Consider the following 24214-nt stretch of genomic DNA (forward strand, 5'->3'; position numbering starts at 1 on the left):
GTCGTGCTTGTCTGAATTCCGCATTCACTCTTCCTCTCATACCATTCTATCCCCGTACATCCATCCTTCCTACATTCCCCCCTTCTTCACTCGCGATGTTCCTCCCACCTTCCATGGTTCCTTCCTTCTTCCCTCTCTTTCTTACTTTCACTTCCCGTCTTTCCTATCATATCACCCTTGCTTTCTTTCCATCCATCTTTCCTACTTTCTTTCCTTTTATCCATATTTGTCACATCTTCGATTTAATTTGAATCACCGTGTACGTTCCTGTATCCTGGCGTCCACCACCAGGGGGCGCTTTCCCTGAGGCTCAACCTGGGCCAAACAGAGGGCACGGGCCTGGCGCACGTGCGGTGTGGACGCGCCACTGCGCCAAGCCTGGTTTATGCGCATGCGCAGCACACACACACACACACACACACACACACACACACACACACACACACACACACTACCACTTGTTTTTATTTTTATTTTATTTTGAAGGATGGAGGGGGCGTGGCCATCATTGTGACGTCACAGCCATCAGGTCGTCGACCACTGAGGGGATGAAGGCAAGAGGCGCCGCTTCACATTGCCTGCACTAAAATAGACATCAATTAATTACAATAAGGTAAGACAACTTGATTTTACGGTGGTTATTATTGTAATATAAGTGTATGTTATAATATAAAATAAATCAAATGATGGGCAATGGATGGAGCATGAATGAGAGGAGGGGGCTAATCATCATCAATTGGCTCCATTGGATTGAAGGGATAAGAGACGTTTTTCTTCGTGTGTGGCTACCTCCGCCAAGGAGAAAAAGGAACAAAAAAAAAGGCTTGAAGGTGAACTTGGCACGCACGAGATTCAATCGATTGGGTGCATTTTGAAAGTCTTTTCATTTTCTACTCGAGCTATTTTCTTGCCAACGATTAATAACCAGATTAGATGATTGCTATCAATTTCTTGTCCACGCTACGTGAAACGTACTCGCAGGAAAGGGGAGTTGGATGCTTGCCGAGGGGTTTCATAGAGGAGTGGGGGTGGGGGGCTCCCCCCCCCCCCCCGCGCTCTGCGTCGTGCGTCAAAATGACCTTGTCATGTGCACTTGTGCATCATTGCTGCTGCCTTACGAATATATCGATCACTATTGGATGGGAGGATCGTGGATATCAAATGTATGGAAATTCGAATGGTATTTTTTTTTAAAAAGGAGGGCGGTCGATATTTGGCAACTTTGACACCACCCTCCCACCCCCAGGCCGCTGTCGCTGTTGCTCATTTGCATCCCAGCTTGTGTTCATCTTCACACCAGCACCGCCGTCATCATCATCATCATCATCACACACACTCGGGGCATATTTGGCAGTAAATTAGTGGGACACAATGCTTTCTGGATTTAAAGTTGCCTCCAGCCAGAATGGAACTGGAATAGCGTCGTTCAGTGGTAGGCAACTCTGGTCCCCGAGAGCTGCTCTTCTACCTGTCTCATATTTTTCCCTCCTCCAAGCCGCCTGAGGATTGTTATCAGACCTCAACTGAGCTTGTTGATGATCTGATCATTGTATCGGGTGCGTTGGAGGAGGGAAACATCTCAAACATTCTGGACTGCGACCCTCGAGGACCAATTGGACCCTCCAAAGGCCGAATTCGAGGGCCGCATAACATAACTTTAGGTGCGCCTTAGCCGTACGCTGTTGTCAGAATTCACACAGCTTTCAAATTTGGCCTTCGTTTTTATGGTGACGGGCCCTGAGCGAAGGCTGCTTCGGAGCGTACTTTCGTAGCCTGCGTTGCCCCATTCTTCTTTTACGCCAGGGGTGTCAAACTCAGTTCCTGGAGGGCCGCTGTCCTGCATGTTTTCCAAGTCTCTCTCTTGCAACACACCTGATTCAAATGATCAGATCATCAGCAAGCTCCGCGGAAGCCTGACATTGAACCTGTTCATTTGAATCAGGTGTGTTGCAACAGGAAAACTTGGAAAACATGCAGGACAGCGGCCCCCCAGGACCTGAGTTTGACACCTATGTTCTACGCTTTAACATCTCTTCTTACGCCGGCACAAAAGACAGTGAAGTGAGAGCCTCTAGGCCTGAAATTTGGACAGTCGCTACGCCTGTCCAAATTTAATGCGGTCAACTGAAGGACAAAATGTTCTTTCCAAGAATTACTCGCAGTAGTCTAAAGACGGTATTGTAATTCATTTTGTGTTGGCGGAATAAGAATGAAGCAGATTCATCCGTTTCCCTCCATGCCCGGAGTTGCCGTTTTGTCTGATAGCGCCCTCTGCTGTCCACTGTAACTGACGTCAAAGTGACCTCGGGCTCGCACGGCCAACGTCACAGTTGGCCTGTTTGCTGGGGTTGGTCACATGATCACTTTGACATCAATTTCAATCGACAGCAGAGGGCACTCTCTGACAAAATTCCTGCCCCCTGAATTGGATGGATTCTTCTGCTTCATTGGTATTCTACCAACACAACATTCAACACAAGATCGTCCCCATGGCAACCGACATCCACATTTGCGCTCTTTTGCAATTTTATCAGGCAACTTGGGGGTCATTTTTCTTGGACTTGCAGTATTTCTTTCTTATCTATTTGCCACCTTCGCACCCACATTTGGACATAATGACCTCAAAGGTGGCCGGAAGAATTTTTTTTGCGGTCGCTGTAATAACAGTGAGGCAGGCGCAAATATGATGACAATGCTGCACAATGTTGACAAGAAAGCCATCATAATTGCACGATAATGTGGTCAAACGTGGTGTCGTGAAGTTAATGTATCTTGTAAATATTCCACTTGGATTTTCCAGAAGAGCTGATGCGCTTGCTAAATGTCAACGGAAAGCGCCGAAAGCTAATCGGGGCGCACAAGAGTGTAACGCTTGAGCTAAGCGCTAACCTGGCTTCGCGGAGGTGCGAGCTGCTGCTCATGAAACGGAATCCAATTGGTTGGCACTCGGCGCCTCTCCAGACGGCACACATTAAACCATCTCAAGGGATCCACTTTGAGCTTTTCAAACCCAACCGTGCCTTTGAACCCCAATTTGAAATCTCAGCCCAGGCTTGAATGTTGAATTCTGAAATCCTTCACCTTAATTTTAATGCATAGCCCCGGTTGATTTCCTCATCCTCACTCGCAACCTAACCCAGGTATAAAAGCATATTTTACAGCCTTAAACCCGTCTTGAAATCCTGTTTTGAATCTTGAATGTACTGTTGAAACCCTAACTGAGCGGCCCTAACCGTGGCTTGAAGCCATACTTTGAAAACACTTGAAACCTTTGTTATAATGCTCCCTAATTTGATATCTCAACCTTCTTTTGAAACACTGAGCCAGGTTTGAAACCCTAACTTTCAAATTTTGGACCCAAAATGAATAGCGAAACATGGATCGAACCTAAACCGTGGCTTAAAACCCTACTGGCTAATGCTAATTTAAAACCCTAAGACAAGCTTGAAACCCTGGTTGGAAATCTTAACTGGAAAAGGTCGATTGTTTTTCATGTAACGTGCATTTTTACCAATATGGGCGTTCCCCAGTTGTGACATCGACGCCCTCCTGTTGTTTGTTCAGGGCGGGGCGCGCACGAGCAGGAGGGAGCGTATCAGGAGTCGTGGGTGTCGCCTTCAGGAGTCCCCATCACCCCCTCATGCGCTTGGACCGCTCCTGATCCCCAACGCAGCGAGTAGCCAGCACCTCCGCCAGCCGAGATGGACGACGACGGACGTTACCGGGACAACCGCTCTGACTTCATCCGCGGAGCCAAGGACATCGCCAAGGTGGCCAAGAAGCAGGTGGGCAAGAAAATGGGGCGCGGCGTGGACAAGATGGCCGACGAGTACACCCGCCGCTCCTACAAGCGTTTCGAGGAGGAAGACGATGACGACGACTACGCCGCGGTGCCGGTCGGCGAAGACGGCGGCGGTAGAGGCTACTACCGCAACGACAGCCGTGCCAATGATGACGACGCCCACAGTGACTCTACCGAGGGCCACGACGAGGACGACGAGATCTACGAGGGCGAGTACCAGGGCATCCCACGGGGAGACTCGGTCAAGGCGGACGGCGCGGCGGTGCACGCGCAGGTACAGGCACAGCACTTCCGGGACCTGTCGGCGTATGAAGGCGAGCGCAGGAAGGACCGGGAGGAGCTGGCCCAGCAGTACGAGAGCATCTTGCAAGAGTGCGGCCATGGAAAGTTCCAGTGGACGCTCTACTTCGTGCTGGGTTTGGCACTCATGGCCGACGGCGTGGAGATCTTCGTCGTAGGCTTTGTGCTGCCAAGCGCCGAGAAGGACATGTGCCTGTCGGAACCCAACAAGGGAATGCTGGGTAAGAGTTAGTCCCGTTTACCTCCACCAAGGTATTTTCCATCTGCAGAGGATTGCTTACTGGGGACATTTCGACCTGGATGTTCCTGGTGCACACGGTAGCACTTTCCAAGGATGTTCCTGGTTAATTTAGGCAAGACCTCTGAACCCTAAACACAAACCCTGAGCCTAGTTCTACCCAAACCCCGTTTCTATATCCAACCTCTAACCATAATCCTTCCTGTATCATTCCAATATAAACTGTGATCTACCTGTATAGGCCTTCATCCAAGGACATTCGCAATGCTAACGCTAACCCTTTCCAAGGATGTTCCCGATTAATTTAGGCAAGACCTCTGAACCCTAAACACAAACCCTGAGTCTAGTTCTACCCAAAACCCGTTACCAAATCCAACCTCTAACCATAATCCTTCCTGTATCGTTCCAATGTAAAATGTGATCTACCTGTATATCCCTTCATCCAAGGACATTCGCAAGGCTAACGTTAACCCTTTCCAAGGATGTTCCCGATGAATTTAGGCAAGACCCCTGAACCCTAAACACAAACCCTGAGCCTAGTTCTACCCTAAACCTTAACCCCTTCCCAAATCCAACCCCTAACCCTAATCTTTTTTTTTATATCGTTCCAATATAAACTGTGACCTACCCGTATAGGCCTTCATTCGCAATACTAACGCTAACCCTTTCCAAGGGGGTTCCCAATGCATTTAGTGAAGAATCTCAGCTCAACACAAAACCAGAACCTTAACTTTAGCACTCTCCCAATCCCGCACCTTTAAGTTAACCCCAAATTTCAACCCTATTCTATTACCTCTACCTAATACCCTAATTTAATTTTAACCCCACCAATCCTAACCTTAACCTTTTAAACGCTGTTCTCTGCAAAACCTTAATTTGACTCAAGTCCAATTGCCTCATGTTGCACATAAAACCTAACCCTAACCACTCCTGACCCTCAACCTCTAAAACCCAAACCCTAAACTCCAAAACGCAACCCATTCTATATAATTCTGACAAGGACCACACCTAACTCCAATTCGACCCTAAAACTCGAAACGTAATCTCCACCTCATTTCACCTCTCACACTTATCTCAACATATCTCCCCAAAACCTTAACTTTAGCTCCAGCCTTAACACCTCATGCTACCACAAACTCTAACCTAAACCATAATCCCGGATAACCAACCTTTAACGCTCCTAACCCTCACCCCTGAATTCACCCAAAGTCTGACCCTAAACCGTACCCAAAATTGACTGAAACCCCCCCAGAAACATTCAATCCCAACCCTTGAATTTAGTCAAGAGTCCACATTGACCGAGCCGTCCTCGTAAAGCCTATAACCACCTAAAGATGGCCAAAACCCAAACCCTCGACCCAAACCAAAACCTCATCTCACCCCAAATGGTGGTCAAGTCACCCACACCTCAACCTCAACTCCTTACCTGACTTTCGAATGTAGGTAAGATGCTATATTGCCCTAGCGCTAAACACCTTGCCCTAACCTACTCTGTGAAGTGCAAACCTCCACCAAGGCCCGATAAAATAATGGCACCCTGCACGCTATAAAAGTCACGCTAATAGAAACAAACGGCAGTCTTGATATGACTCACATCCCACCTGCTTCATCCCGGCTACCATCTATCATCTCTCTCTCTCACACACACACACACACACACACACACACACAGGCGCGGGCAGTTATTGACAAGCTGTCAACAGCCTTGTCGCTAATAGAGCCTCCCGCGTGTTCCAGTGAGCTCATCGGCGCAAAAGGCCGAGCGAGTGTTTGCCATTTTCGCGACTCTCAAGTGTCCAATGTCACTTCTCAACTCAACTGACCAAATGTGTTGGACCGCTCTTTTCATTGCAAAGGCACACATCCCGACCATCGTAGTAATCAGCGGTTTCCGTGACAACCGAGCAAAGGTTGACATGGACTGTTTTGACAAAATGATTTATATTTGAAACCCCTTTCCACTCACATCAAACACTATCCAAGAACATTTAACATTGCCCTAAATCCAACGTAAAACTTGGACCTCAACCCACATCCTCGCCCTGAAGGTAACTATTATCCGTCCCACAAAGCGAGAATTAAAAACTTTCAGGTGTAATAGTGGATGGAATAAAAGTCTAGATCAGAGGTCACCAACATCGTGCCCACGGGCCCGTTACCAACACAACGTCGTTAGCTCATCCGTCTTACTGGAAATATGGCTAACTTGCCCACACGGGAGGACGGGCTGACATCATCTCCTATTTGCTCGTTGCAACCCGAAACCTGCCTTAACCCTAACAAACATGAACCAACCCTTGGAGTTTGTCAGAGTGCGAGCCAAGTAATTCCCCCGAAATGGCTGCGTCAAACCAAAATGGCCGACTTCCTGTTCCGTTTCAGGCTAGTTCCTTTGCATCATTTTGGATTAGCTGCCTGTAAATCGCCACCAAGTGGTTCTTTGAGGGCAGCACGATCAGGTGCCGCAGTTTTGGTTCAAATGTCGTGAGTGATATCGTGGAGGACCTCAGACAATTAGACTCGCTGGTACGAACTGATTTTGTTTCCAGATGTGAAAAGATGTCTATTTAAGGGAGGCCTTTATTTCACTCGAGTGCCTGACGCAGCCGCCGTCTATGGCGCAGCGTTGGAATGACAAGAAGGTGACTTTCACTCTCCTCCTCCGTTGATTGCCGTCTGTGCGTCTGTGCTGGTGTTTCCACGGCGACGGCCATGCTTATTAGCATACTAGCTCATGCGTGTGTGTGCATTTTAGTGTAACGGCCAGGAGTGTGTTAGCGTGACCGTGTGTGCGCATGTGTGTGTGACTCATGTGCTTCACTCGAGCATGGCAGAGAAACGTGGCGAGACGTCGCCGCAATGCAGCAAAGTGCTGATCAGATGCACATGAGGGTGGCTGGGGGACTGGGGTGGTGCTGTGGGGTGACCGTGGTGGGGGTACCGCCACCCTAAAGCTGGACCAGGATCACTAGGCTACGTTAGCATGGCTAGGACAACTGATGTCCTATTCAATTTGCGGCATGCATCCTTGAGGACTTTTTGTGCATCCTGTTATGAGACGTGTCCACCCAATCTCATGTCTGTTCATGAAACTGGGATTGGGGCTCATTATTTTTGTGTCAAAACATCAAAAACATCGACTGGAATTGGCTTAAAATGGCTGCTTTGAACCAAAACCTTGAAAAACCGTTTTTTCTGCATCCTGACAAAGTAGACATTTCCACTTAATTTTTTGTCCATCGGTGAAACTGGTTTTTGGGGCTCATTATTTTAAGAATCAGTCATTTCATTCACCCAAAATGGCCGCTACAAGCCAAAATGGCCAACTTCCGATTCAAATTCTGGGATTGGTCCTTTTAGTTTTTTGTGGATCCTATGATGACAGACGTGTCCACCCAATTTCATGTCTGTCAATGAAACTGGTATTGGCGCTCATTATTTTTAGCGTCACACCATCAAAGTATATCCACTGGAATTGGCTGAAAATGGCTGATATGAGCCAAAACCTTGAAAAAAAAATTTTTTACATCTTGATAAAAGAGACACGTCCACCCGATTTTTCCATCCATTAAATTGGTGTTGGGTGCTCATTATATTTATCATCAAAGTGTCAAAGTAGGAACTGTGGAATTCACCTCATATGGCTTCTTCCAAGCAAAAAGATTACTTCTTATTCCGTTTTGGCCAGGACACCCTTGAAAATGTTATTTTTTAGTGTGAAACCTGGATCTGGCCAAAAATGGCTGCTTCAAACCAAAATCACTGACTTCCTGTTTTATTTTGGTTCCCTGAGACTTTTTCGTGTATGTTTGACATGTCCACTCATGGTTCATATGAGTATAAATACAGTATATAAAATACAGTATATACATAATCATCAAGATTGACATGCAGTTGGGTCATCTTGGACAACAAAACACCACCTGTACCAACCTACGTTTGCTGTCACACTGATGGAACGAGACAAACCAAATGATGAAGAAAAGCAGCAATGACAGAAGCGTGATGATGAAGGGGGCGAGGCTGAGGGGGCAGAGCAGCTGAGCATCTCTGTAGGCTTGGAAAGGGATGTGGGGGGAGGGGAAAAAAGAGAAAAAAGGAACGGACGATGGAGTCTGTGACAACGATGCTGAAAAGCTCCAGGCCGTGTGTGCGTGTGTGTGCGCATGTGAGGATGTGTGTCTCACTGAAGGCTAGTGTGTCGTGCAGTGTGGGGGCGGGGGTAACGCGTGAGGGACATGGGTGACTATAAATAGTAATGGAGTGTTCCCTCTCTCCTCAGCTGAGGATCTTTGGGTTCTGGATGTTGCTCGGCCATCACGACCACGGCAGGCCTCGGCAAGGGCGACCCAAAGGCGATTTTTTATTTTTATTTTTTTGAGTCACTGGTGTAGTTCTTGTAAATACATTTAAAAAAAATGTACTTTACCTTGATGATGATCTGAATACACAACAACGCCGAGTTCGGATTTTGTCCTCAGGGTTATCAGCTTTTGTCTGAGGCTCTTAGTGGGTTATTCTGGCAAACCAGCTACATAACGGGCCTCCTTGTTTTACTTTCTGTCTCAGTCCTTAAACTCTGGTGGAGTGGCAAGCCTGATTTAGGATATAAATTAGCAAACAAGAACTGAAAAAGTACACCTTATAGCTGATTTTTTTTTTTGTGGCTATTTAAAAAATATATATACAAGCCCTATATTTTACCCAAGATGGCCGCTTCAAATCAAAGTGGCCCACTTCCCGTTAAATGTGGTGGGGCTCAGGTCCATCAGACTTTTTCGTACGTTTTCTTACAAATTCGTCCAAATTGTGGCTTGATAGGCGGGCCGGTGTTTGATTGGTTAACACGTCGACCTCACAGTGCAGAGGAACCGGGTTCGATTCCAGCTCCGGCCTTCCTGTATGGAGTTTGCATGTTCTCCCCGTGCCTGCGTAGGTTTTCTCCGGGTAATCCGGTTTCCTCCCACATTCCAAAAACATGCATGGCAGGCTGATTGAACACTCTAAATTGTCCAAATGTGCGTGTGTGTGTGTTGCGATTGGCTGGCAACCAGTTCAGGGTGTCTCCCGCCTACTTCCCAAAGATACCTGGGTTAGGCTCCAGCACACCCGCGACCCTTGTGAGGATAAAGCGGTTCAGAAAATGGATGGATGGATGTGGCTTGATATTTTATTTTTTTGACTGTCCTCCATCCATATCAAATCTCTTCTCCCAACTTCAGGCCTGATCGTATATCTGGGAATGATGGTGGGTGCGTTCGTGTGGGGCGGCCTGGCCGACCGCATCGGGCGGCGGCAAACGCTGCTCATCTCGCTGTCCATCAACAGCGTATTTGCCTTCTTCTCGTCCTTCGTGCAAGGCTACAGCTCCTTCCTCTTCTGCCGCCTGGCTTCCGGCGTCGGGTGAGAGAACACCGCTTGAAGAGACGCTTGCGATCTTCAATTCGCTTGATCTCTGAAGTTCTCGTTCTTGTTTCCGCGCCAGCATCGGTGGCTCCATCCCCATCGTGTTCTCCTACTACTCCGAGTTTCTGGCTCAGGAGAAGCGAGGGGAGCACCTCAGCTGGCTCTGCATGTTCTGGATGATCGGCGGCATCTACGCCTCGGCCATGGCCTGGGCCATCATTCCACACTATGGTGAGGGTTCTCGGAGTCCCTCTTAGCCAATGGGATGCCAGGAAGATGCTCGGTAATAGCCAATGGCGGAGCAGCTAAAAGTATGTTGCGTTCAGGAAATTCGGAGCTGCGACTAGCAGCCCATAATGTATTTTTACCTTTCGTACCTTGAAATTTCATTATCAGCAAAATCAATATTCAATGCTGTTAAGGCATTTCTTAAATTGAATATGAAGAGATGTTCGTAAGTAGAGGTACCACTGTATTCTTTTTTAGTTTTGGAATCATTTTTCGGATTTGTCCCTTTTCTGGTGCGTATATGGCTGAGACATTGTTTATGGATATCGGTTACATGATTGCTCTCGTCACGAAGGCTGGAGCTTCCAGATGGGCTCAGCCTACCAGTTCCACAGCTGGCGCGTCTTCGTACTGGTGTGCGCGTTCCCGTCGGTGGCGGCCATTTCAGCCCTCACCACCATGCCCGAGAGTCCTCGCTTCTACCTGGAGGTCAGTTCAACATTCAGTCGCACGATTTTCCTATGGACCGGTTGTCCGTGATATTCATTTTGGCTTCACTGTGACATGTTGGTTGCTTTCATCTTGGTTTGTTTTCTGCACTTCCAGAATGGGAAACACGACGAGGCTTGGATGATTCTGAAGCAGGTGCACGACACCAACATGAGGGCCAAAGGATATCCTGAGAGGGTGTTCTCTGTAAGTCACACATTGGAACGATTCCTACACTGCTCAAAAAAAAAAAAATATATATATATATATATACACATCCCTTGACTTTTTGGGAGTAGCGCATATCGCAATCAGAATTTTGGGTTTAACCGAGTTAAACTGACATGTCAGGTGACCACCATCAAAACAGTGAAGCAGATGGACGAGCTGGTCAACTTGGGAGATGGCGCCGCTTGGCATGAGAAATGGAGAATAAAGCTCACATCGCTTTTCCATCAGGTACAGCAGCGTTGATTCAGGAATGTGTGTTATACAAGTGTGTGTGTTTGGAGACAAAAAGAAAGCTATTTGGTCTGAAGTGGCTGTTTCTGGGCCAATTCCGGGGTTTGATGAACTTCGACGAGGGGGTTAGCCCAAATGAGCCCCAATCAGAAGCAGGCATCCTCTAAAGATGGTTGACGTTGATGAGCCTACACCAGCTAATGCTGGAAGACCAGGACATCAAAATTTGAGACTCCTTTCGAGGAAGTTGAAATAAAATGGCACCCGAAATCAGTTTCCTCGTGTGATATGAAATTGGATGGGTCTATCTATCATAAAAGAACAAACCACACGTCTCAAGAACACTGCTTGAAATTGCATAAGCGACATTCTGCCCACCGGTCACACTCCTCAAATTCGATTTTTTTAAGGCTGACTGTGCACACCATTTTTAGCAAATATCCAAAAGGAATCTGGCCTTGTTCAGAATGGGCCACCTTACTAATCTTAACGGGAACTTTGCTCAAATGACCCCAAATCAGAAGCTAAGACAGATGGGCTGGTAATTGATATTAATATGCTCTGCCTTCTTTGTTCTTTTAGGTGTGGAGTAATTTCCAGGCGGTTTTCTCCCCCGAGTACCGCCGCACCACTTACATGATGATGGCCGTCTGGTTCTCCATGTCCTTTAGGTAGTACTCTTACCTCAGGATACCGTGCAGTGGTCTGGGAATATACATTTTAACGGAGACTCCTGTTTCGCCGGCACAGCTACTACGGTCTGACCGTGTGGTTCCCCGACATGATCAAGTACCTTCAGAAGCAGGAGTATGCCTCACGCACCAAAGTTTTTGTCAAGGAGAAGGTGGAGCATGTCACTTTCAACTTCACCCTGGAAAACCAGGTGCACCGCCAGGGGGAGTACTTCAACGACAAGTGAGTCAACGAGCGCCGTCCTGAATTTTGTCTGAAACGGGCAAATGAACCCGCTTGGCTCTTCCGCTTTCCAGGTTCATGAACCTGAAAATGAGGTCCATGGTGTTTGAGGACTCGCTGTTTGAGGAGTGCTACTTTGAGGACATCACCTCCAGTAACACTTTCTTCAAGAACTGCACTTTCATTGCCACCCTCTTCTACAACACAGGTGAGGGGAGCATGGCTACAGTATCCAGTTCCATAGAAGGAAGTGGAGGTCCACCTGTTGCAGCATATGGATCTTGGGTCCTTTTTTATGGGGGGGGCATTTTCCAAACCATGCAGCTGTTTTGCTAAAACTGGGTGGAAGGAAAACCTTTTTGGTTTACAGAAGTTTTGGTGTGACACAGCGAGTACAGTGCTACCTCTACTTGTGAAATTAATTGGTTCTGCAAGAAATTTCTGAACTAGAATTTTTTTTAAGTAGACACGTGTTTTCCATGTAAATGCCCTAATCCGTTCCAAGCCCCCCCAAAATTCAGACATAAATATTTTCTAAAGCATAGAAATACATCAAAATATGTACATTTATACAAATGACGAGGACACTGCATAGACACAGATCTCTCTATTGATCTATCTAGATACATTGACACATACGGTAGAAGTCCCTCTTTGCCATTGGAATGCCAGATAGATCAACCATCTTCCTGGCGATAGCTAATGGCAGAGCAGCTATAAGTATGTTGCGTTTAGGAAACTCTGAGCTGCAACTAGCAGCCCATACTATATTTTTACATTTCGTATCTTGACATTTATTTCATAACAAAAGGCAATATTTTCTTGTTGAGGCGTTTCATCACTCGAAAATTTCGTATGAAGAGACGTTCGTAAGTAGAGGTACCACTGTACCAGTAAGCCTCAAAATCCATGCCAGATCAGGATTTGCCCACTGGGCCCACAGGTTTTGGACTTGTCCAGTTAATACTTGTGGGGCTCCCCCCCGCATGTACTAAACTGGGAGTTTAGTGTTTCTTGTGACTGCCTGTTATGCGGCCCCAGCGGATTCTGCTCCAGTGTCTGTTTGAGCTCTGCTGGTCTCAAAGTGGGTCACATCTGAAAGCGCACCTTGCACGAAAACTAAGCCAAACAATTCGTGAGAGTGAGAAAAATCTCTAGCTTCTTCTCAAGTCATCACAGCTTGACGTAACTTCGACGACATCACGGCGCCACTCTCTGATGTCATGGCAGAGCTCTCGTGTTGCGACTAGGCAAAGCCACCAGAGGTGTCTGATGGTCACCGGAATTATTGTTGATGGGAAAAGTTTGAGAGGTTTGGGCCACACGAGAATTCAACTACGCCATGCCAGTGTTGATATTAGGTATCTTGGTTGGGTCTGCGGTGACCAAAGCTGCCAATCAATACTTAGGCTCTCCTGCTTCTAAGAACTGTGAATCACTTTTAGAAATACTGTTCCAGATCCCCTCCGAAGGAAATCTCCTGATTCCAGAAGACAACTGGCTCGATTCCCTCGACCGGTTGCTGTTGATGGCCCATCCTGCTGACCCGGACCCCGAATTGGGGAAGTTTCTTCGCCTGGTCTACCCAAATGATCCGCAGGAACCCACCTGGGATGAGGAGATATTTTGGGGTCGAAGGGTGTCCCCTGAACCACGCGCACCGGTGCCAGTTATCAAGACGTCTTTAGAAATGGCCAGAACTGTACTTTCTCCTCTTGCCAACGCCTCTTTGAGGAATGCTACCCTGTGTTACCACCAGCTGAAGACCACAGATTCCTACATGCGTTTCGAAAACTGGCTCACAAGATTCTCGACGCCTCCTCGGCTCGCTTACCTTTGCGCCTCGACCATCGTTTCATTTTACCTACGCAAAGCTTGGCGGATTTTCCACGGCTCCCAGCTGGAAATGTTTTTGTTGGAGCACAAACCGCAACTGCTTACTTTTTTGCTCTTTCCGTCCTCTATCCTGTTTCCTCTAGTCTACTGTTTGCTTCCTTGATAGCACCCACTAGACTTATTTTACGGTGGTGCTCATTCAATAACCCTTACTACCCTCTATCATCAAATGGCTTGAGGATAATGTGCCACATCAAACCAAACCAGAATGCTTGTGTGGGTTCGAACTCTTCTGGGTGCTGTTGTTTCTAAACTTACGATCCACTACTTCAGCTTGGATGCGGCAAAGAAAAGTTCTCACTTACAGAAACGTGGCCCACAATTCCAAGCAAAGCTCCAGAATCAAAATGTTACTGAGAGTCCCATTGTCTCAGAGTTCAAGTTTAACGAGACTTGACTTTGGGTCCTCTGGTGGGTCCTCGGGTCACCAATGCTAGTTTTTGCCACTTGATCTCAGACATAGCCCTCCTTTTATAGACCTTTGGGACACCTTTCCAAGCCAATGTTCTCCGGGATGAGAATGCTACAGATCATCGGGCTTTGAGACACCAGAATGCCGCACTTGATTTTGGGTTCTGCCCTGGGTTCTTGAGTCTCCAAAGTAGTTCCCCTTTTTTGAGTCATGTGGACCACAATTCCAAGCCAACCAGTATTGAAGCTCTTATTGGTTCAGGAGTCTTGAAAGCTACTGTCCATTACTTTAGCGCAGATGTGATCCTTTTCAGCTCCTCGCGATGTTTTAATTCTTCTCTATTCTTGATAGGTTGCTTCACTTTTTCATGATTTCGTCTTAACGACCCAAACGACAAGACAAATTTTACAAATATTTAGACATTCGCTGTGTCGCATTACTTGTTAATATGGAGTTTACTGACGTATATATTTTTTAAAATGTGAAAATAAAGATGTATGTTGCTTTTATACCCCGTTTTGATCAATCTGACCTCATTGTGCAACCTTAACACCTGAATTTGGTGCCTTTTTGCAAGTGGAATGACCAAATTTGGTACCTTTTGATGCCTCAACACCTGAATTTGGATCCTTTCTACCTCCTTTATACCCACGTGTGGTGCCTTTGTGTTGCCCTAGCATCAAGTGTTCTTCCTGCCAACTTGACACTCAAATCTAAAGCATTTTTGCCACACCAACACCCAAATTTGGGGCCTTTCTGTTGCCTGACTACTGGGTGACAGACACTTGCTGGCCTTTTGAGTAAAATGTGTTTTGAAACGAGTACGAAAAATTTCACTGAAGCCCATCTCCAACCGTCCTTCTGGTCTAACACCTTCTGGCATTTGTTCCCTCTACACTTTGCTCCTCAAAGACCTGTTCAAGTACAGGTTGGTCAACAGCCGTCTGATCAACAGCACCTTCCTGCACAACAAGGAGGGCTGCCTGCTGAGCGACGTGAGCGACGAGAACAACGCCTACATGGTCTACTTTGTCAGCTTCCTGGGGACCTTGGCCGTGTTACCGGGCAACATCGTGTCGGCGTTGCTGATGGACAAGATCGGCCGGCTCAGGATGCTCGGTAAACAATATTTTCCGCCATTGCTGCATATCAACGGCAGGCCGTGCGTTAGTTAGTTCCCGGAGAGAAAAAAATCCTGGATTCTCACTTTTCTGTGTTCCAGCACTGTAGTATTTATTCTAAAATCCATTGGTGGATTAGACATACTATACATGACGACACATGATGACTAATATCCATTTCATCAAAGGAAAAAAAATACCATTTGAGTTGTGAATGTAGGTCCTGGTAGTTCTTAGGCCAGCAGAGAAGACCTTGCTGGCCCCGCCTCCAACGCTTGTCATTTTGCTCTCTCCAGCGGGTTCCAGCGTGATTTCCTGCGTCAGCTGCTTCTTCCTGTCATTCGGCAACAGCGAGTCAGCCATGATCGCGCTGCTCTGCCTGTTTGGCGGCATCAGCATCGCCTCCTGGAACGCCCTGGATGTGCTGACCGTTGAGCTCTACCCCTCCGACAAGAGGTACGCAAATGTCGATTCTCCTCGACGACTGAAGTGACGTCGATGCAGTGTGGTCGGACCACTGTGTGATGACGCTGCTGTTGCTTTGCTTGGTGGGTTGCGCGTCTGCTTTTCTGACATCACCCAAATGACGAGGATGCTGCATAGACACGTGTCTATCTATCTACAAACATTGACACATACGGTAGAAGTCCCTCTTAGCCAATGGGAGGCCCGGAAGATCAAGCATCTTCCTGGCAATAGCCAATGGCAGAGCAGCTATAAGTATGTTGCCTTCAGGCAACTCGGAGCTGCGAGCAGCAGCCCATACTGTATTTTTACCTGTCTTGAAATTTCTTTCGTAACAAGAGGTAATATTTTTCATAATTTGAAAATTACGTATGAAGAAACGCGGCCCGGTAGTCCAGTGGTTAGCACGTCGGCTTCACAGTGCAGAGGTACCGGGTTCGATTCCAGCTCCGGCCTCCCTGTGTGGAGTTTGCATGTTCTCCCCGGGCCTGCGTGGGTTTTCTCCGGGTGCTCCGGTTTCCTCCCACATTCCAAAAACATGCATGGCAGGTTGATTGGACGCTCTAAATTGTCCCTAGGTGTGAGTGTGGGCGTGGATGGTTGTTCGTCTCTGTGTGCCCTGCGATTGGCTGGCAACTGATTCAGGGTGTCCACCGCCTACTGCCCGGAGATGGCTGGGATAGGCTCCAGCACCCCCCGCGACCCTAGTGAGGATCAAGCGGTTCGGTAAATGGATGGATGGATGGACGTATGAAGAAACGTTTTTAAGTAGCAGTTTCACTGTAGTTGATTGAGTAAATAAGACCGGTATGACTCATGTGACTTGCAAGGAATGTGGTTCTCTAAACGTCCCCTTCCCGCATTCAGGACCACGGCGTTTGGCTTCCTCAATGCGCTGTGCAAACTGGCGGCGGTGCTGGGAATCAGCATCTTCACGTCCTTCGTGGGCATCACCAAGGCCGTGCCCATTCTCTTCGCTTCGGGGGCGCTGGCGGCCGGCAGTTTCCTGGCCCTCAAACTACCTGAGACCAGGGGTCAGGTGCTGCAATAATAAAAGGCCACAGGGGAGTTTACGGAGGTGAGATTGGAGCTTTAGTCACAATTGGTTTGAATGGAATCATGACGCAATTCGTAGACACCCCCTCCAAAAATGTGGCGGAAGTCAGGGGTCCGGGAACTGGGAGGCTCCCGATGGTGAGCCATACAAAATCCGATAGTTTGTCCACTCGCATACGCCAATCATTCCATTTGATGCCTTTGGGAAAAAAAAGAGGTGTTTTCATCGATGGTCGTTTTGTTGACACTTGAGCATTCCGGGTTTGTTTTTGTTGTAGTGGGCACAAACGAAGCCCCTCTTGCCCTTTAAAAACATGATTTACGTTCATTAACGTCGAGTTGAAAGTCATCAAGTTCCATTTAAAGCACAAGCGTAGTGCGAGTGTGCGTACTCTCATATCGTAAATCCCTTTGTAAAGAAATGGCTTTTTAGGACTTCTCCTGGCCCCGCCCACCTCCTCCTCGTGTTATGCATGTCCAAGTGTATGTATGTACATGTATGGATGTACATGTACTCAAAAAGCATCAAAACCATGTACAGTACAGATGTGAGACCAGGCTCTTTTCAAAATGCCGCTTTTCCACCGCAAGGTACCCAAGCACTCCAGCATTTGAACAGAATCACACACAAGCGACAATCGTCTCTCTTCTCACCGAGTCAGCCACCACCTCAAAATTTGTTTATCAACCTGCCCGCGCTGGTGCAAAGTGTGTTGAAATTCCAGCTTTTTATTCAGACCATTTGGCCCTGACTTCAAATACTGATATGGAAGCATTCAAAAAGCTGGCAACCTTTCAGTCAGAAAGCGGGCGGAGTCTCGCGTGACTTGGTTTGACAAAGTCGATACCTTTCGTGTGGGAGAGATCTTCGGAATGTTGCTCAAGCTACGTTTCAAACCATGCTCAAAGTATAACATCTATTTTCAAAAAATGAGCACACTGGAGCAAAATAAGGTAGGCGACTTTTATCCAAGAGGAGACTGCGGGCAGCTAGATAACAACATCAGGCGCCACAGTCTCCACTTGGCTGCAAGGTGAAGGTCAATTTAGCAAGCATGTTTTCCTTCCAGATTAGCCACGGGTGAGGAGGAGACCAATTTCATCCAAGAGGAGACAGAGGGCAGCGAAGTGGAGAATGTGGAGTACAGCTAAGGCTATGCTAACATTAGCATCTGTTTATTCTCTCCCTCGGCCTAAGGAATAGTCCCTGGTATGGCGATAGCATGGTGGTGTAGTGGAAAAGCGACATTATTATTATGTGTTACGTAAGAGATGACAGAGACGCCTAATATATGAAATTATCTTCAAGAAATTATGATAACGACCTGTGTGAAGTGAATGTTAGCCTGATTGTTGTGCAATATGGAACCCTTGCCGTGCAATATCCCCCCATCATAATTTTATTACTGGTGATTTTCTTTTTTGGGGGTTGGCAAAATAATTTCACTGAACTAGACATACCCTGCAGGGCTTGACCAATAGGTGGCGCTAATCATGTGTGAAAATGACATTCACTGCCAAGGGCTGAGAGTGTAACAGCACAGGGTAGATTCATCAAAAACACAGCAACCGTCGTTCACATCCGTTCACATCATTTATGTCGAAAACTGCCATTTTATAGGATAGCAGCCATAATAGATGCAACTTTATGTACAGGGCAGTCGCAATTGCATTTTGATTTGAATTTGTTCACCGCCATATCCCAAAAAGGATTCAATTTATTTCACTCAAACTTCTGCACACAACACAACCCAAAAACATGGGCGCAGATTCTTGCTCATGCCATTTTTTGCTAATTTATTGAAAAGTAAATTTACGATCACACATTTGTCAACAACATATCTGATTGGTACTTGTCAGTTCGCAGAACTGAAAAATTCCTGAAACTTTCGCTCCAGATTCTCTTTCATCGTGTTTCATGTCAAATTTGATTCAAATAATTTCTGGTAGATTGAATGCATTCATTTTCCCCTCCAAATTCAAAACTTCATTGTGATTTTTGTTTCACTTGAGGTAAAAAGAAGACCCTTTTACAGTAGTACCTTTGAAAATATCTGATTGGAACCGTTGAATTCCTGGAACTACAAGTCCCCAGAAATAATTTCTGGAACTTGTGCGTCAGGTTGTCTCCGGTCTACTTAAATTGACCTGAATTGTGGGTTAAAAACAACACCCGGTTAGTACCGTGAGTGGTCCGGTAACCAATATAACCTGAGGCTAACTTCCAGGAACTAAAGATGACAACAACTTAGAGTTCCTGGAACTGCAGTTTCAGATTTTCTGTCATTTATTTGAATTTTGTTTTAGGGTAAAGAGAAGACCATTCATGCAGTGGATTAAAACCTGGAGTGCCAGGAACTAAAGCTACGCAGAATAAAAAGTTCCTGGAATTTTACCTTCATATTACAGGATTGTCTTTTGTTCTTGGGCTAATGTGAAAAGACCAACAAATCTGATTGTAACCTTTTAATTCCCTGTAGGTGCAAAAAAAAAAAAAGGATTTTCTTTACTTTTTGAGTAAAACGTAGTCCTTTTTAGAAGACCCCCCCCCCCCAAACAAAACATACTGGATGCTTTTACTTCCCTCAAATTAACCAACCCTACTAAAAGGAGCTTCAGATTTCTTGTTCAGTCGGGGGAGGGGGACCCACGGGGGGCCCACCCTGTGATTGAGTACAATTTCTAAAAATGCATTAAAAAGTCAAAAACCAAGAAATCACATGTTTCTCAATGGGGTGTTGTTTGTGCCATTTTGAGGGGGAAAAAATGAGTGTATTCATTTTTCGACAACATTTAAATTTTAATAGAACGCTCCAGGAACTTACCAGGAGGTCAAGGAGCCAGAAGCTATGTTGGTGCTTTTTATTTTATTATTATTATTATTATTTGTTTTTATTGCAAACGTTGTAACCAACAACAACCTTGTAAACATTGTATCACTTCGGGACGTTGAGTGCAGAAAAAAAAAGTGGATTGGATCCATTTTCGAATAAGGCGGTGAAGAGATGAAGGCGTGTGAAGTCGTGGCGGCTGCTTTTTAAATAAAGTTTGAATCAAGCCAGTCAGATGGCCCGTTGCACTAAACGCACATGCGTACACGCACATGCTGGGCAAACCGCCAAAATTCATGAGCACAAATTCTACCTAAGCAGACAATTTAGTGACAAAGCAGCCCTTAACCCGCCCGTTTCATTTTTTTTCTTTTAAATGATTTTTTTTAAAGACGATTTCAGTGTGCCATTTTTTTTCCATGTCGTTAATTCTTACCAAATGTTTTCGACCACCAGAGTTTTACACGTCAAATGCCATGTGTGCTCTATACATATGACCATATGTACATACAACTGAGGGTCATAATAGTCTAACTAAACAAGAATAGGATTTTTTTTTTTTAAGTCTGTGCTCATCGGTCATGTGACCTCGAGAAATAGGAACTGGAGTTCCAGACCGTCACAGATTTCATCTGTGAAAATGCCAACCAGTAAAAAATAAAACACATAAAACTCTCTGCGGGGATTTCAAGGTTTTTCGTTCAACACTGAAAATGTAAAAATAAATACAATATAAATAAATGCAACTTTACTCCAGACCTTGGAACTTTTCCAGGGCCGCACTGATCGATTTAGCTCTAGGAATCACAGGTACCAAGACTCAAAAGCCCCTGGAACCTAAGTGTCAGATTTTGTTCTTGGACCTTGCTAGTACTTTTAAGCAGTCCAGGAATCAACTAGGACCCTTTTGTTCCTAAAAAGACACTGCTCATGCTTTCAAGCTGGACGTTTCTAGTTCCAGGATACCCTGGTACCAAAAGCTAAAAGTTACTGGAACCTCAGCTTCAGATTGCCTCTCCTCTGTTTATATTTAAATTTAGTTCTGGGGTAAAAGGAAGACCCATAACAACGTAGAAGATCGGATCCATTTTATTCAAGGAAGTAGCGGTGCCGAGAACTTGAAGTTCCTGGAACACAGGCTACCTAACTTTGGTTCAGGGTTCATTTTGTGCAAAGAGTCAGTTGCCATGGCAACAACTGTCGTGGGGAGCACAAAAAGCTAACAGAGCAATAAATTGCCTGGATTTCTTTCGCCTCTGCCAGCGTACAACACACACACACACACACACACACATGCAGAAAATCCCGAAAGCTCCCCCCCTTCCTCATTTGTTCAATGTAACAAAGGATTGCTCATCTTTGTCGTGTGTACTGTGCTGTAGGATATGTAGTTTCATTGTAAGCATAGCCAACTGTGTGTGTGCAATCATGGATATGAAAGTAAAAAAACAAAACAAAACAAAAGATGTGTAAAATTATGTATGTTGTCTTTGATTTTGTGTTTTCTAAAAGAGAATGGAATCTCAGTAAATATGTCAGTGTGATGGCTCATCGTGAACCCAAGTGAGACTTTGCTTTTGTTTCAAAGCTCTGTGCTATTTTTCTGAAAACTCATCATGGGGTTTGCAATCAACCCTTTAGAATCATGGAAAACCATAAGGAATAAAAGTTATGATGAAAAGAGCATCTTTGTCTGTCCTTGTCACATTTGTCAAGTTTTTATGTTATTATTATGACTATTTTCTTGTCAACCGGTGTTGCCCAACCAGGGGTACGCGAGCACATTGCAGGAGGTATGTGGAAAATGTTACAAGAATAGAAATAAATAGAAAATCAGCCTTTAAAAAATATTTGGTTTGAGAAGGCCATTATATTTGTCAGTGATTTAACGGATCGTCAAGGGACCTTTGAATACATTATTTGAATTGTTCGCAAAGAGAAAATAACAATGTGTAATATAATCAATTCACCTTGATTCACATTGACCCACATACAAACCTGCCTAACATCTGATGTATCTCTTAATACAGGAGATGAAAAGTTTTTTTTGTTTTTAGATGAAAACTACAAGTCCCTCCTGAGCCGAAACATCCGGCACGCTAGTTACGTCAGCAAAAAAGGAAGCCACGGAAAGAGCTCTTCGTATTTTCTCCTCAATTTGTATTATTTCGGGTTTATTATCACGACTATTTTGAGGTTTCACTTCACCCGAACGGCACAGTAACCCCACAAACCTCGGACAAGTGTTGGAATTGCCAAGCAACACCCGAAAACTACAATACAGTACTTCATTTCCGCCCTGCTTGTTACGTCACGAGAGCGACGGCGCCGCGTCACCACCAGCAAGGTGAGATTACGATGTTTTCTTTTTAAAGCTCGAATTTCACTTTAACATTTTTATTCGAATCCCTCGATGGTTATATTGTTAGTTGAATATACAGTGGAGCTGTACGGCATAATTAGGTCGAAAAACAACAACAAAAAAGGGAGGGGGCGATGTTTATGGGTTTGCTAGCAGCTAATGCTAGCTCAACAGGCAATCGGTTAGTCAAGCTGGTTGAGGTGACTTACGCAAAAATAATGTTGGACGTTTCAGTGGCAATGTTTCGAGAATAACGTTTCAAATGTTGACGAGTAAATAACATTTTCATAAGCGTCAGCTTGAGAGCAGCAGCCTTTCTTGGATTCATGTAACAGCGCTGTAAATGTTGACATTTTGGGTGTGCAGCTTCCCTATTAATGAGAAAGTAAAGTATTATTATGAAACCTGACCGCTTTATTCTTTTTAAAATAGACTTGTTTTGTTGTTGAGAATATTTTTTTCCACCAGTCCACATTCATTTCTTTACAGAGTGACATGGTAATTTTTTTATCGATTTATTTATTAATTTTTGACTCATGGCATTGCAAATTAAAATTATGAATTTACTCTCATAATAATATTTTGCTTGTAAAAACTAGCAAGCTCAAATTTCATTATTTCATACAATGACAAAGTCAATTTCTGGAGAAAGATGTCAATTCTTTTTGAGGGGGTTTATTTGAGCTTTTTATTATTTTTTTAAGATGATAAAATCAATCCCTTCTTATTAAAACACAAATAAATTAAACACAACAAAAAGCAGTTTGTTGTGTTTAATTTATTTGTTCATTTAGAATGGCAACTTTTTTCTCATAATTCCTTTTCATTGTTTTGTTTTTCTGTCATATTTATTCTTGGAAAATTATGTTTTTCTTCCTGTAAAATTTCCACTTTATTCACACATTTCAACTGTATTTTATATGTTTTAATTTATCCATATCATACAAATGAATAATTTCGGCTTGATTCTTTTAACATTCCTAGTGTATTGGTTTTATTTTTGCATTTGCATTTAATTAATTTCAACGTGAACAACATTGAACAGTATTTCACTTCAAGGGGAAAAAAATACTTAAAGATTGGAATGCAGTGCACAAAAAGTTACCCCCCCCCCCGCACCCCTCCAAAAAAACAAAAAAAAACAAAGGAGGAATACATGAATATGTTTTTACCAAAAAAAACAGCTCTTACCCGTGAAATGCAAACATATTGGTCTTCAAAGTTAAATACAGCCGAATAGTGATACTTTTGCATACCACTAGAGGGCGAATCACTGAAGTATGTGTATGAACTACATAGCCATCAGGTGGTGTACTGCGCGCGTTGTCCGATGTTGCCCACCATCCTTCGCTGCTATCGGTCTGCCCATCCCATCTACTCCAGCCCTGTGGCCCGCCTGGCCTCCCACATGGATGCCGCAAGGCCTGTGGAGGGCGCCATCACCAGCAAACTGACAGACGCATTTCATCCGGAGCACCTGGAGGTGCACAATGAAAGCCACATGCATGCCGTGCCCCCCGGCTCGGAATCGCACTTTCGCGTGCTGGTAGTCAGCGGCCGCTTCCAGGGCCTGTCGCTGCTTCAGCGCCACCGTCTGGTCAACGAGGCCCTGAAAGTGGAGCTGAGCGCTCACATACACGCGCTGGCCATCCAAGCCAAGACGCCCGAGCAGTGGCGCGGAGATCCCAGCCTGGCCCAGAGCCCCCCTTGTTTGGGGGGCTCGCGCGGGGATCGATCTGTGGAAGACAAACTGAAAGCGGGCCATTAACGGGGGCACTTCCTGGTGGACGTCTTGGACACTGTGTATTTTATTTTACTTTCAATTTGAATTTGTCAGCCTTTATACATCCACTGTAGCCTAATAAAAAATGTCAAACCACAAAACATCGTCTGTTCTTGTTTTACACACTGATGAATACAGTCAAAAAAGGAATCATTCGAAAAATATATTTTTTAACTTTATAGGATGCCTCGTTCTCATTGGAATACTTTAAATGTTCATTGTTTTATAATCATATACCATATAAAAATCAATGTATATGCGTGTGTATATATATTTTTCTGTCCTCTATCGCCCTAACAGAATGGGGAAGTATTTTTTTCATGCATTCATAGTTTATGTTCTGTTTCGCCCTAACAGAATGGGGAAGTAATTTTTTTTCATGCATTCAGTTTATTCTCTAACGTCAGTACCACCGCTTTACCGCTTGAGGGCAGCATGTGCACAAAAA

At 45.2% G+C, this 24214-nt stretch overlaps 2 protein-coding genes across 3 annotated transcripts; both read left to right on the forward strand.

Moving 5' to 3' along the window:
• The first annotated feature begins 60 nt into the window (after window positions 1-60).
• sv2a (synaptic vesicle glycoprotein 2A) lies at window positions 61-21305 on the forward strand. 2 transcript variants are annotated; one of them, XM_086113074.1, is made up of 14 exons: window positions 61-613; window positions 3565-4323; window positions 9563-9743; window positions 9826-9977; window positions 10330-10463; window positions 10581-10670; window positions 10815-10922; window positions 11508-11596; window positions 11676-11840; window positions 11915-12048; window positions 15061-15267; window positions 15566-15725; window positions 16602-16812; window positions 17861-21305. In XM_086113074.1, exons 2-13 carry the CDS (start codon window positions 3702-3704, stop codon window positions 16783-16785), a joined length of 2226 nt encoding a protein of 741 aa, XP_085969200.1. In that variant the 5' UTR covers window positions 61-613; window positions 3565-3701; the 3' UTR covers window positions 16786-16812; window positions 17861-21305. The 2 variants fall into 2 exon arrangements, with proteins under 2 accessions (XP_085969200.1, XP_085969201.1); XM_086113075.1 differs by having other exon boundaries at window positions 19098-21305.
• Window positions 21306-21747: 442 nt separating this feature from the next.
• Window positions 21748-23867, forward strand: bola1 (bolA family member 1). The gene is made up of 2 exons (XM_086112573.1): window positions 21748-21968; window positions 23283-23867. The coding sequence occupies exon 2, from the start codon at window positions 23314-23316 to the stop codon at window positions 23749-23751; it is 438 nt and encodes a 145-aa protein (XP_085968699.1). The 5' UTR covers window positions 21748-21968; window positions 23283-23313; the 3' UTR covers window positions 23752-23867.
• The last annotated feature ends 347 nt before the right edge of the window (window positions 23868-24214 follow it).

Source organism: Hippocampus guttulatus, chromosome 6, assembly GCF_054856545.1.
Source record: "Hippocampus guttulatus isolate MCC_2025c chromosome 6, RoL_Hgut_1.0, whole genome shotgun sequence".
NCBI classification, from domain to species: Eukaryota; Metazoa; Chordata; class Actinopteri; order Syngnathiformes; family Syngnathidae; genus Hippocampus; species Hippocampus guttulatus.

What these genes read in the sequence shown, in the direction of transcription:
- sv2a (XM_086113074.1), top strand. Translation starts at nt 3,702, where the DNA reads ATGGACGACGACGGACGTTACCGGGACAACCGCTCTGACTTCATCCGC. An exon ending in ATCCTGAGAGGGTGTTCTCT is followed by an intron (nt 10,671 to 10,814) that starts GTAAGTCACACA and finishes CTGACATGTCAG; the next exon opens with GTGACCACCATCAAAACAGT. An exon ending in TCACATCGCTTTTCCATCAG is followed by an intron (nt 10,923 to 11,507) that starts GTACAGCAGCGT and finishes TTGTTCTTTTAG; the next exon opens with GTGTGGAGTAATTTCCAGGC.
- bola1 (XM_086112573.1), top strand. Translation starts at nt 23,314, where the DNA reads ATGTTGCCCACCATCCTTCGCTGCTATCGGTCTGCCCATCCCATCTAC.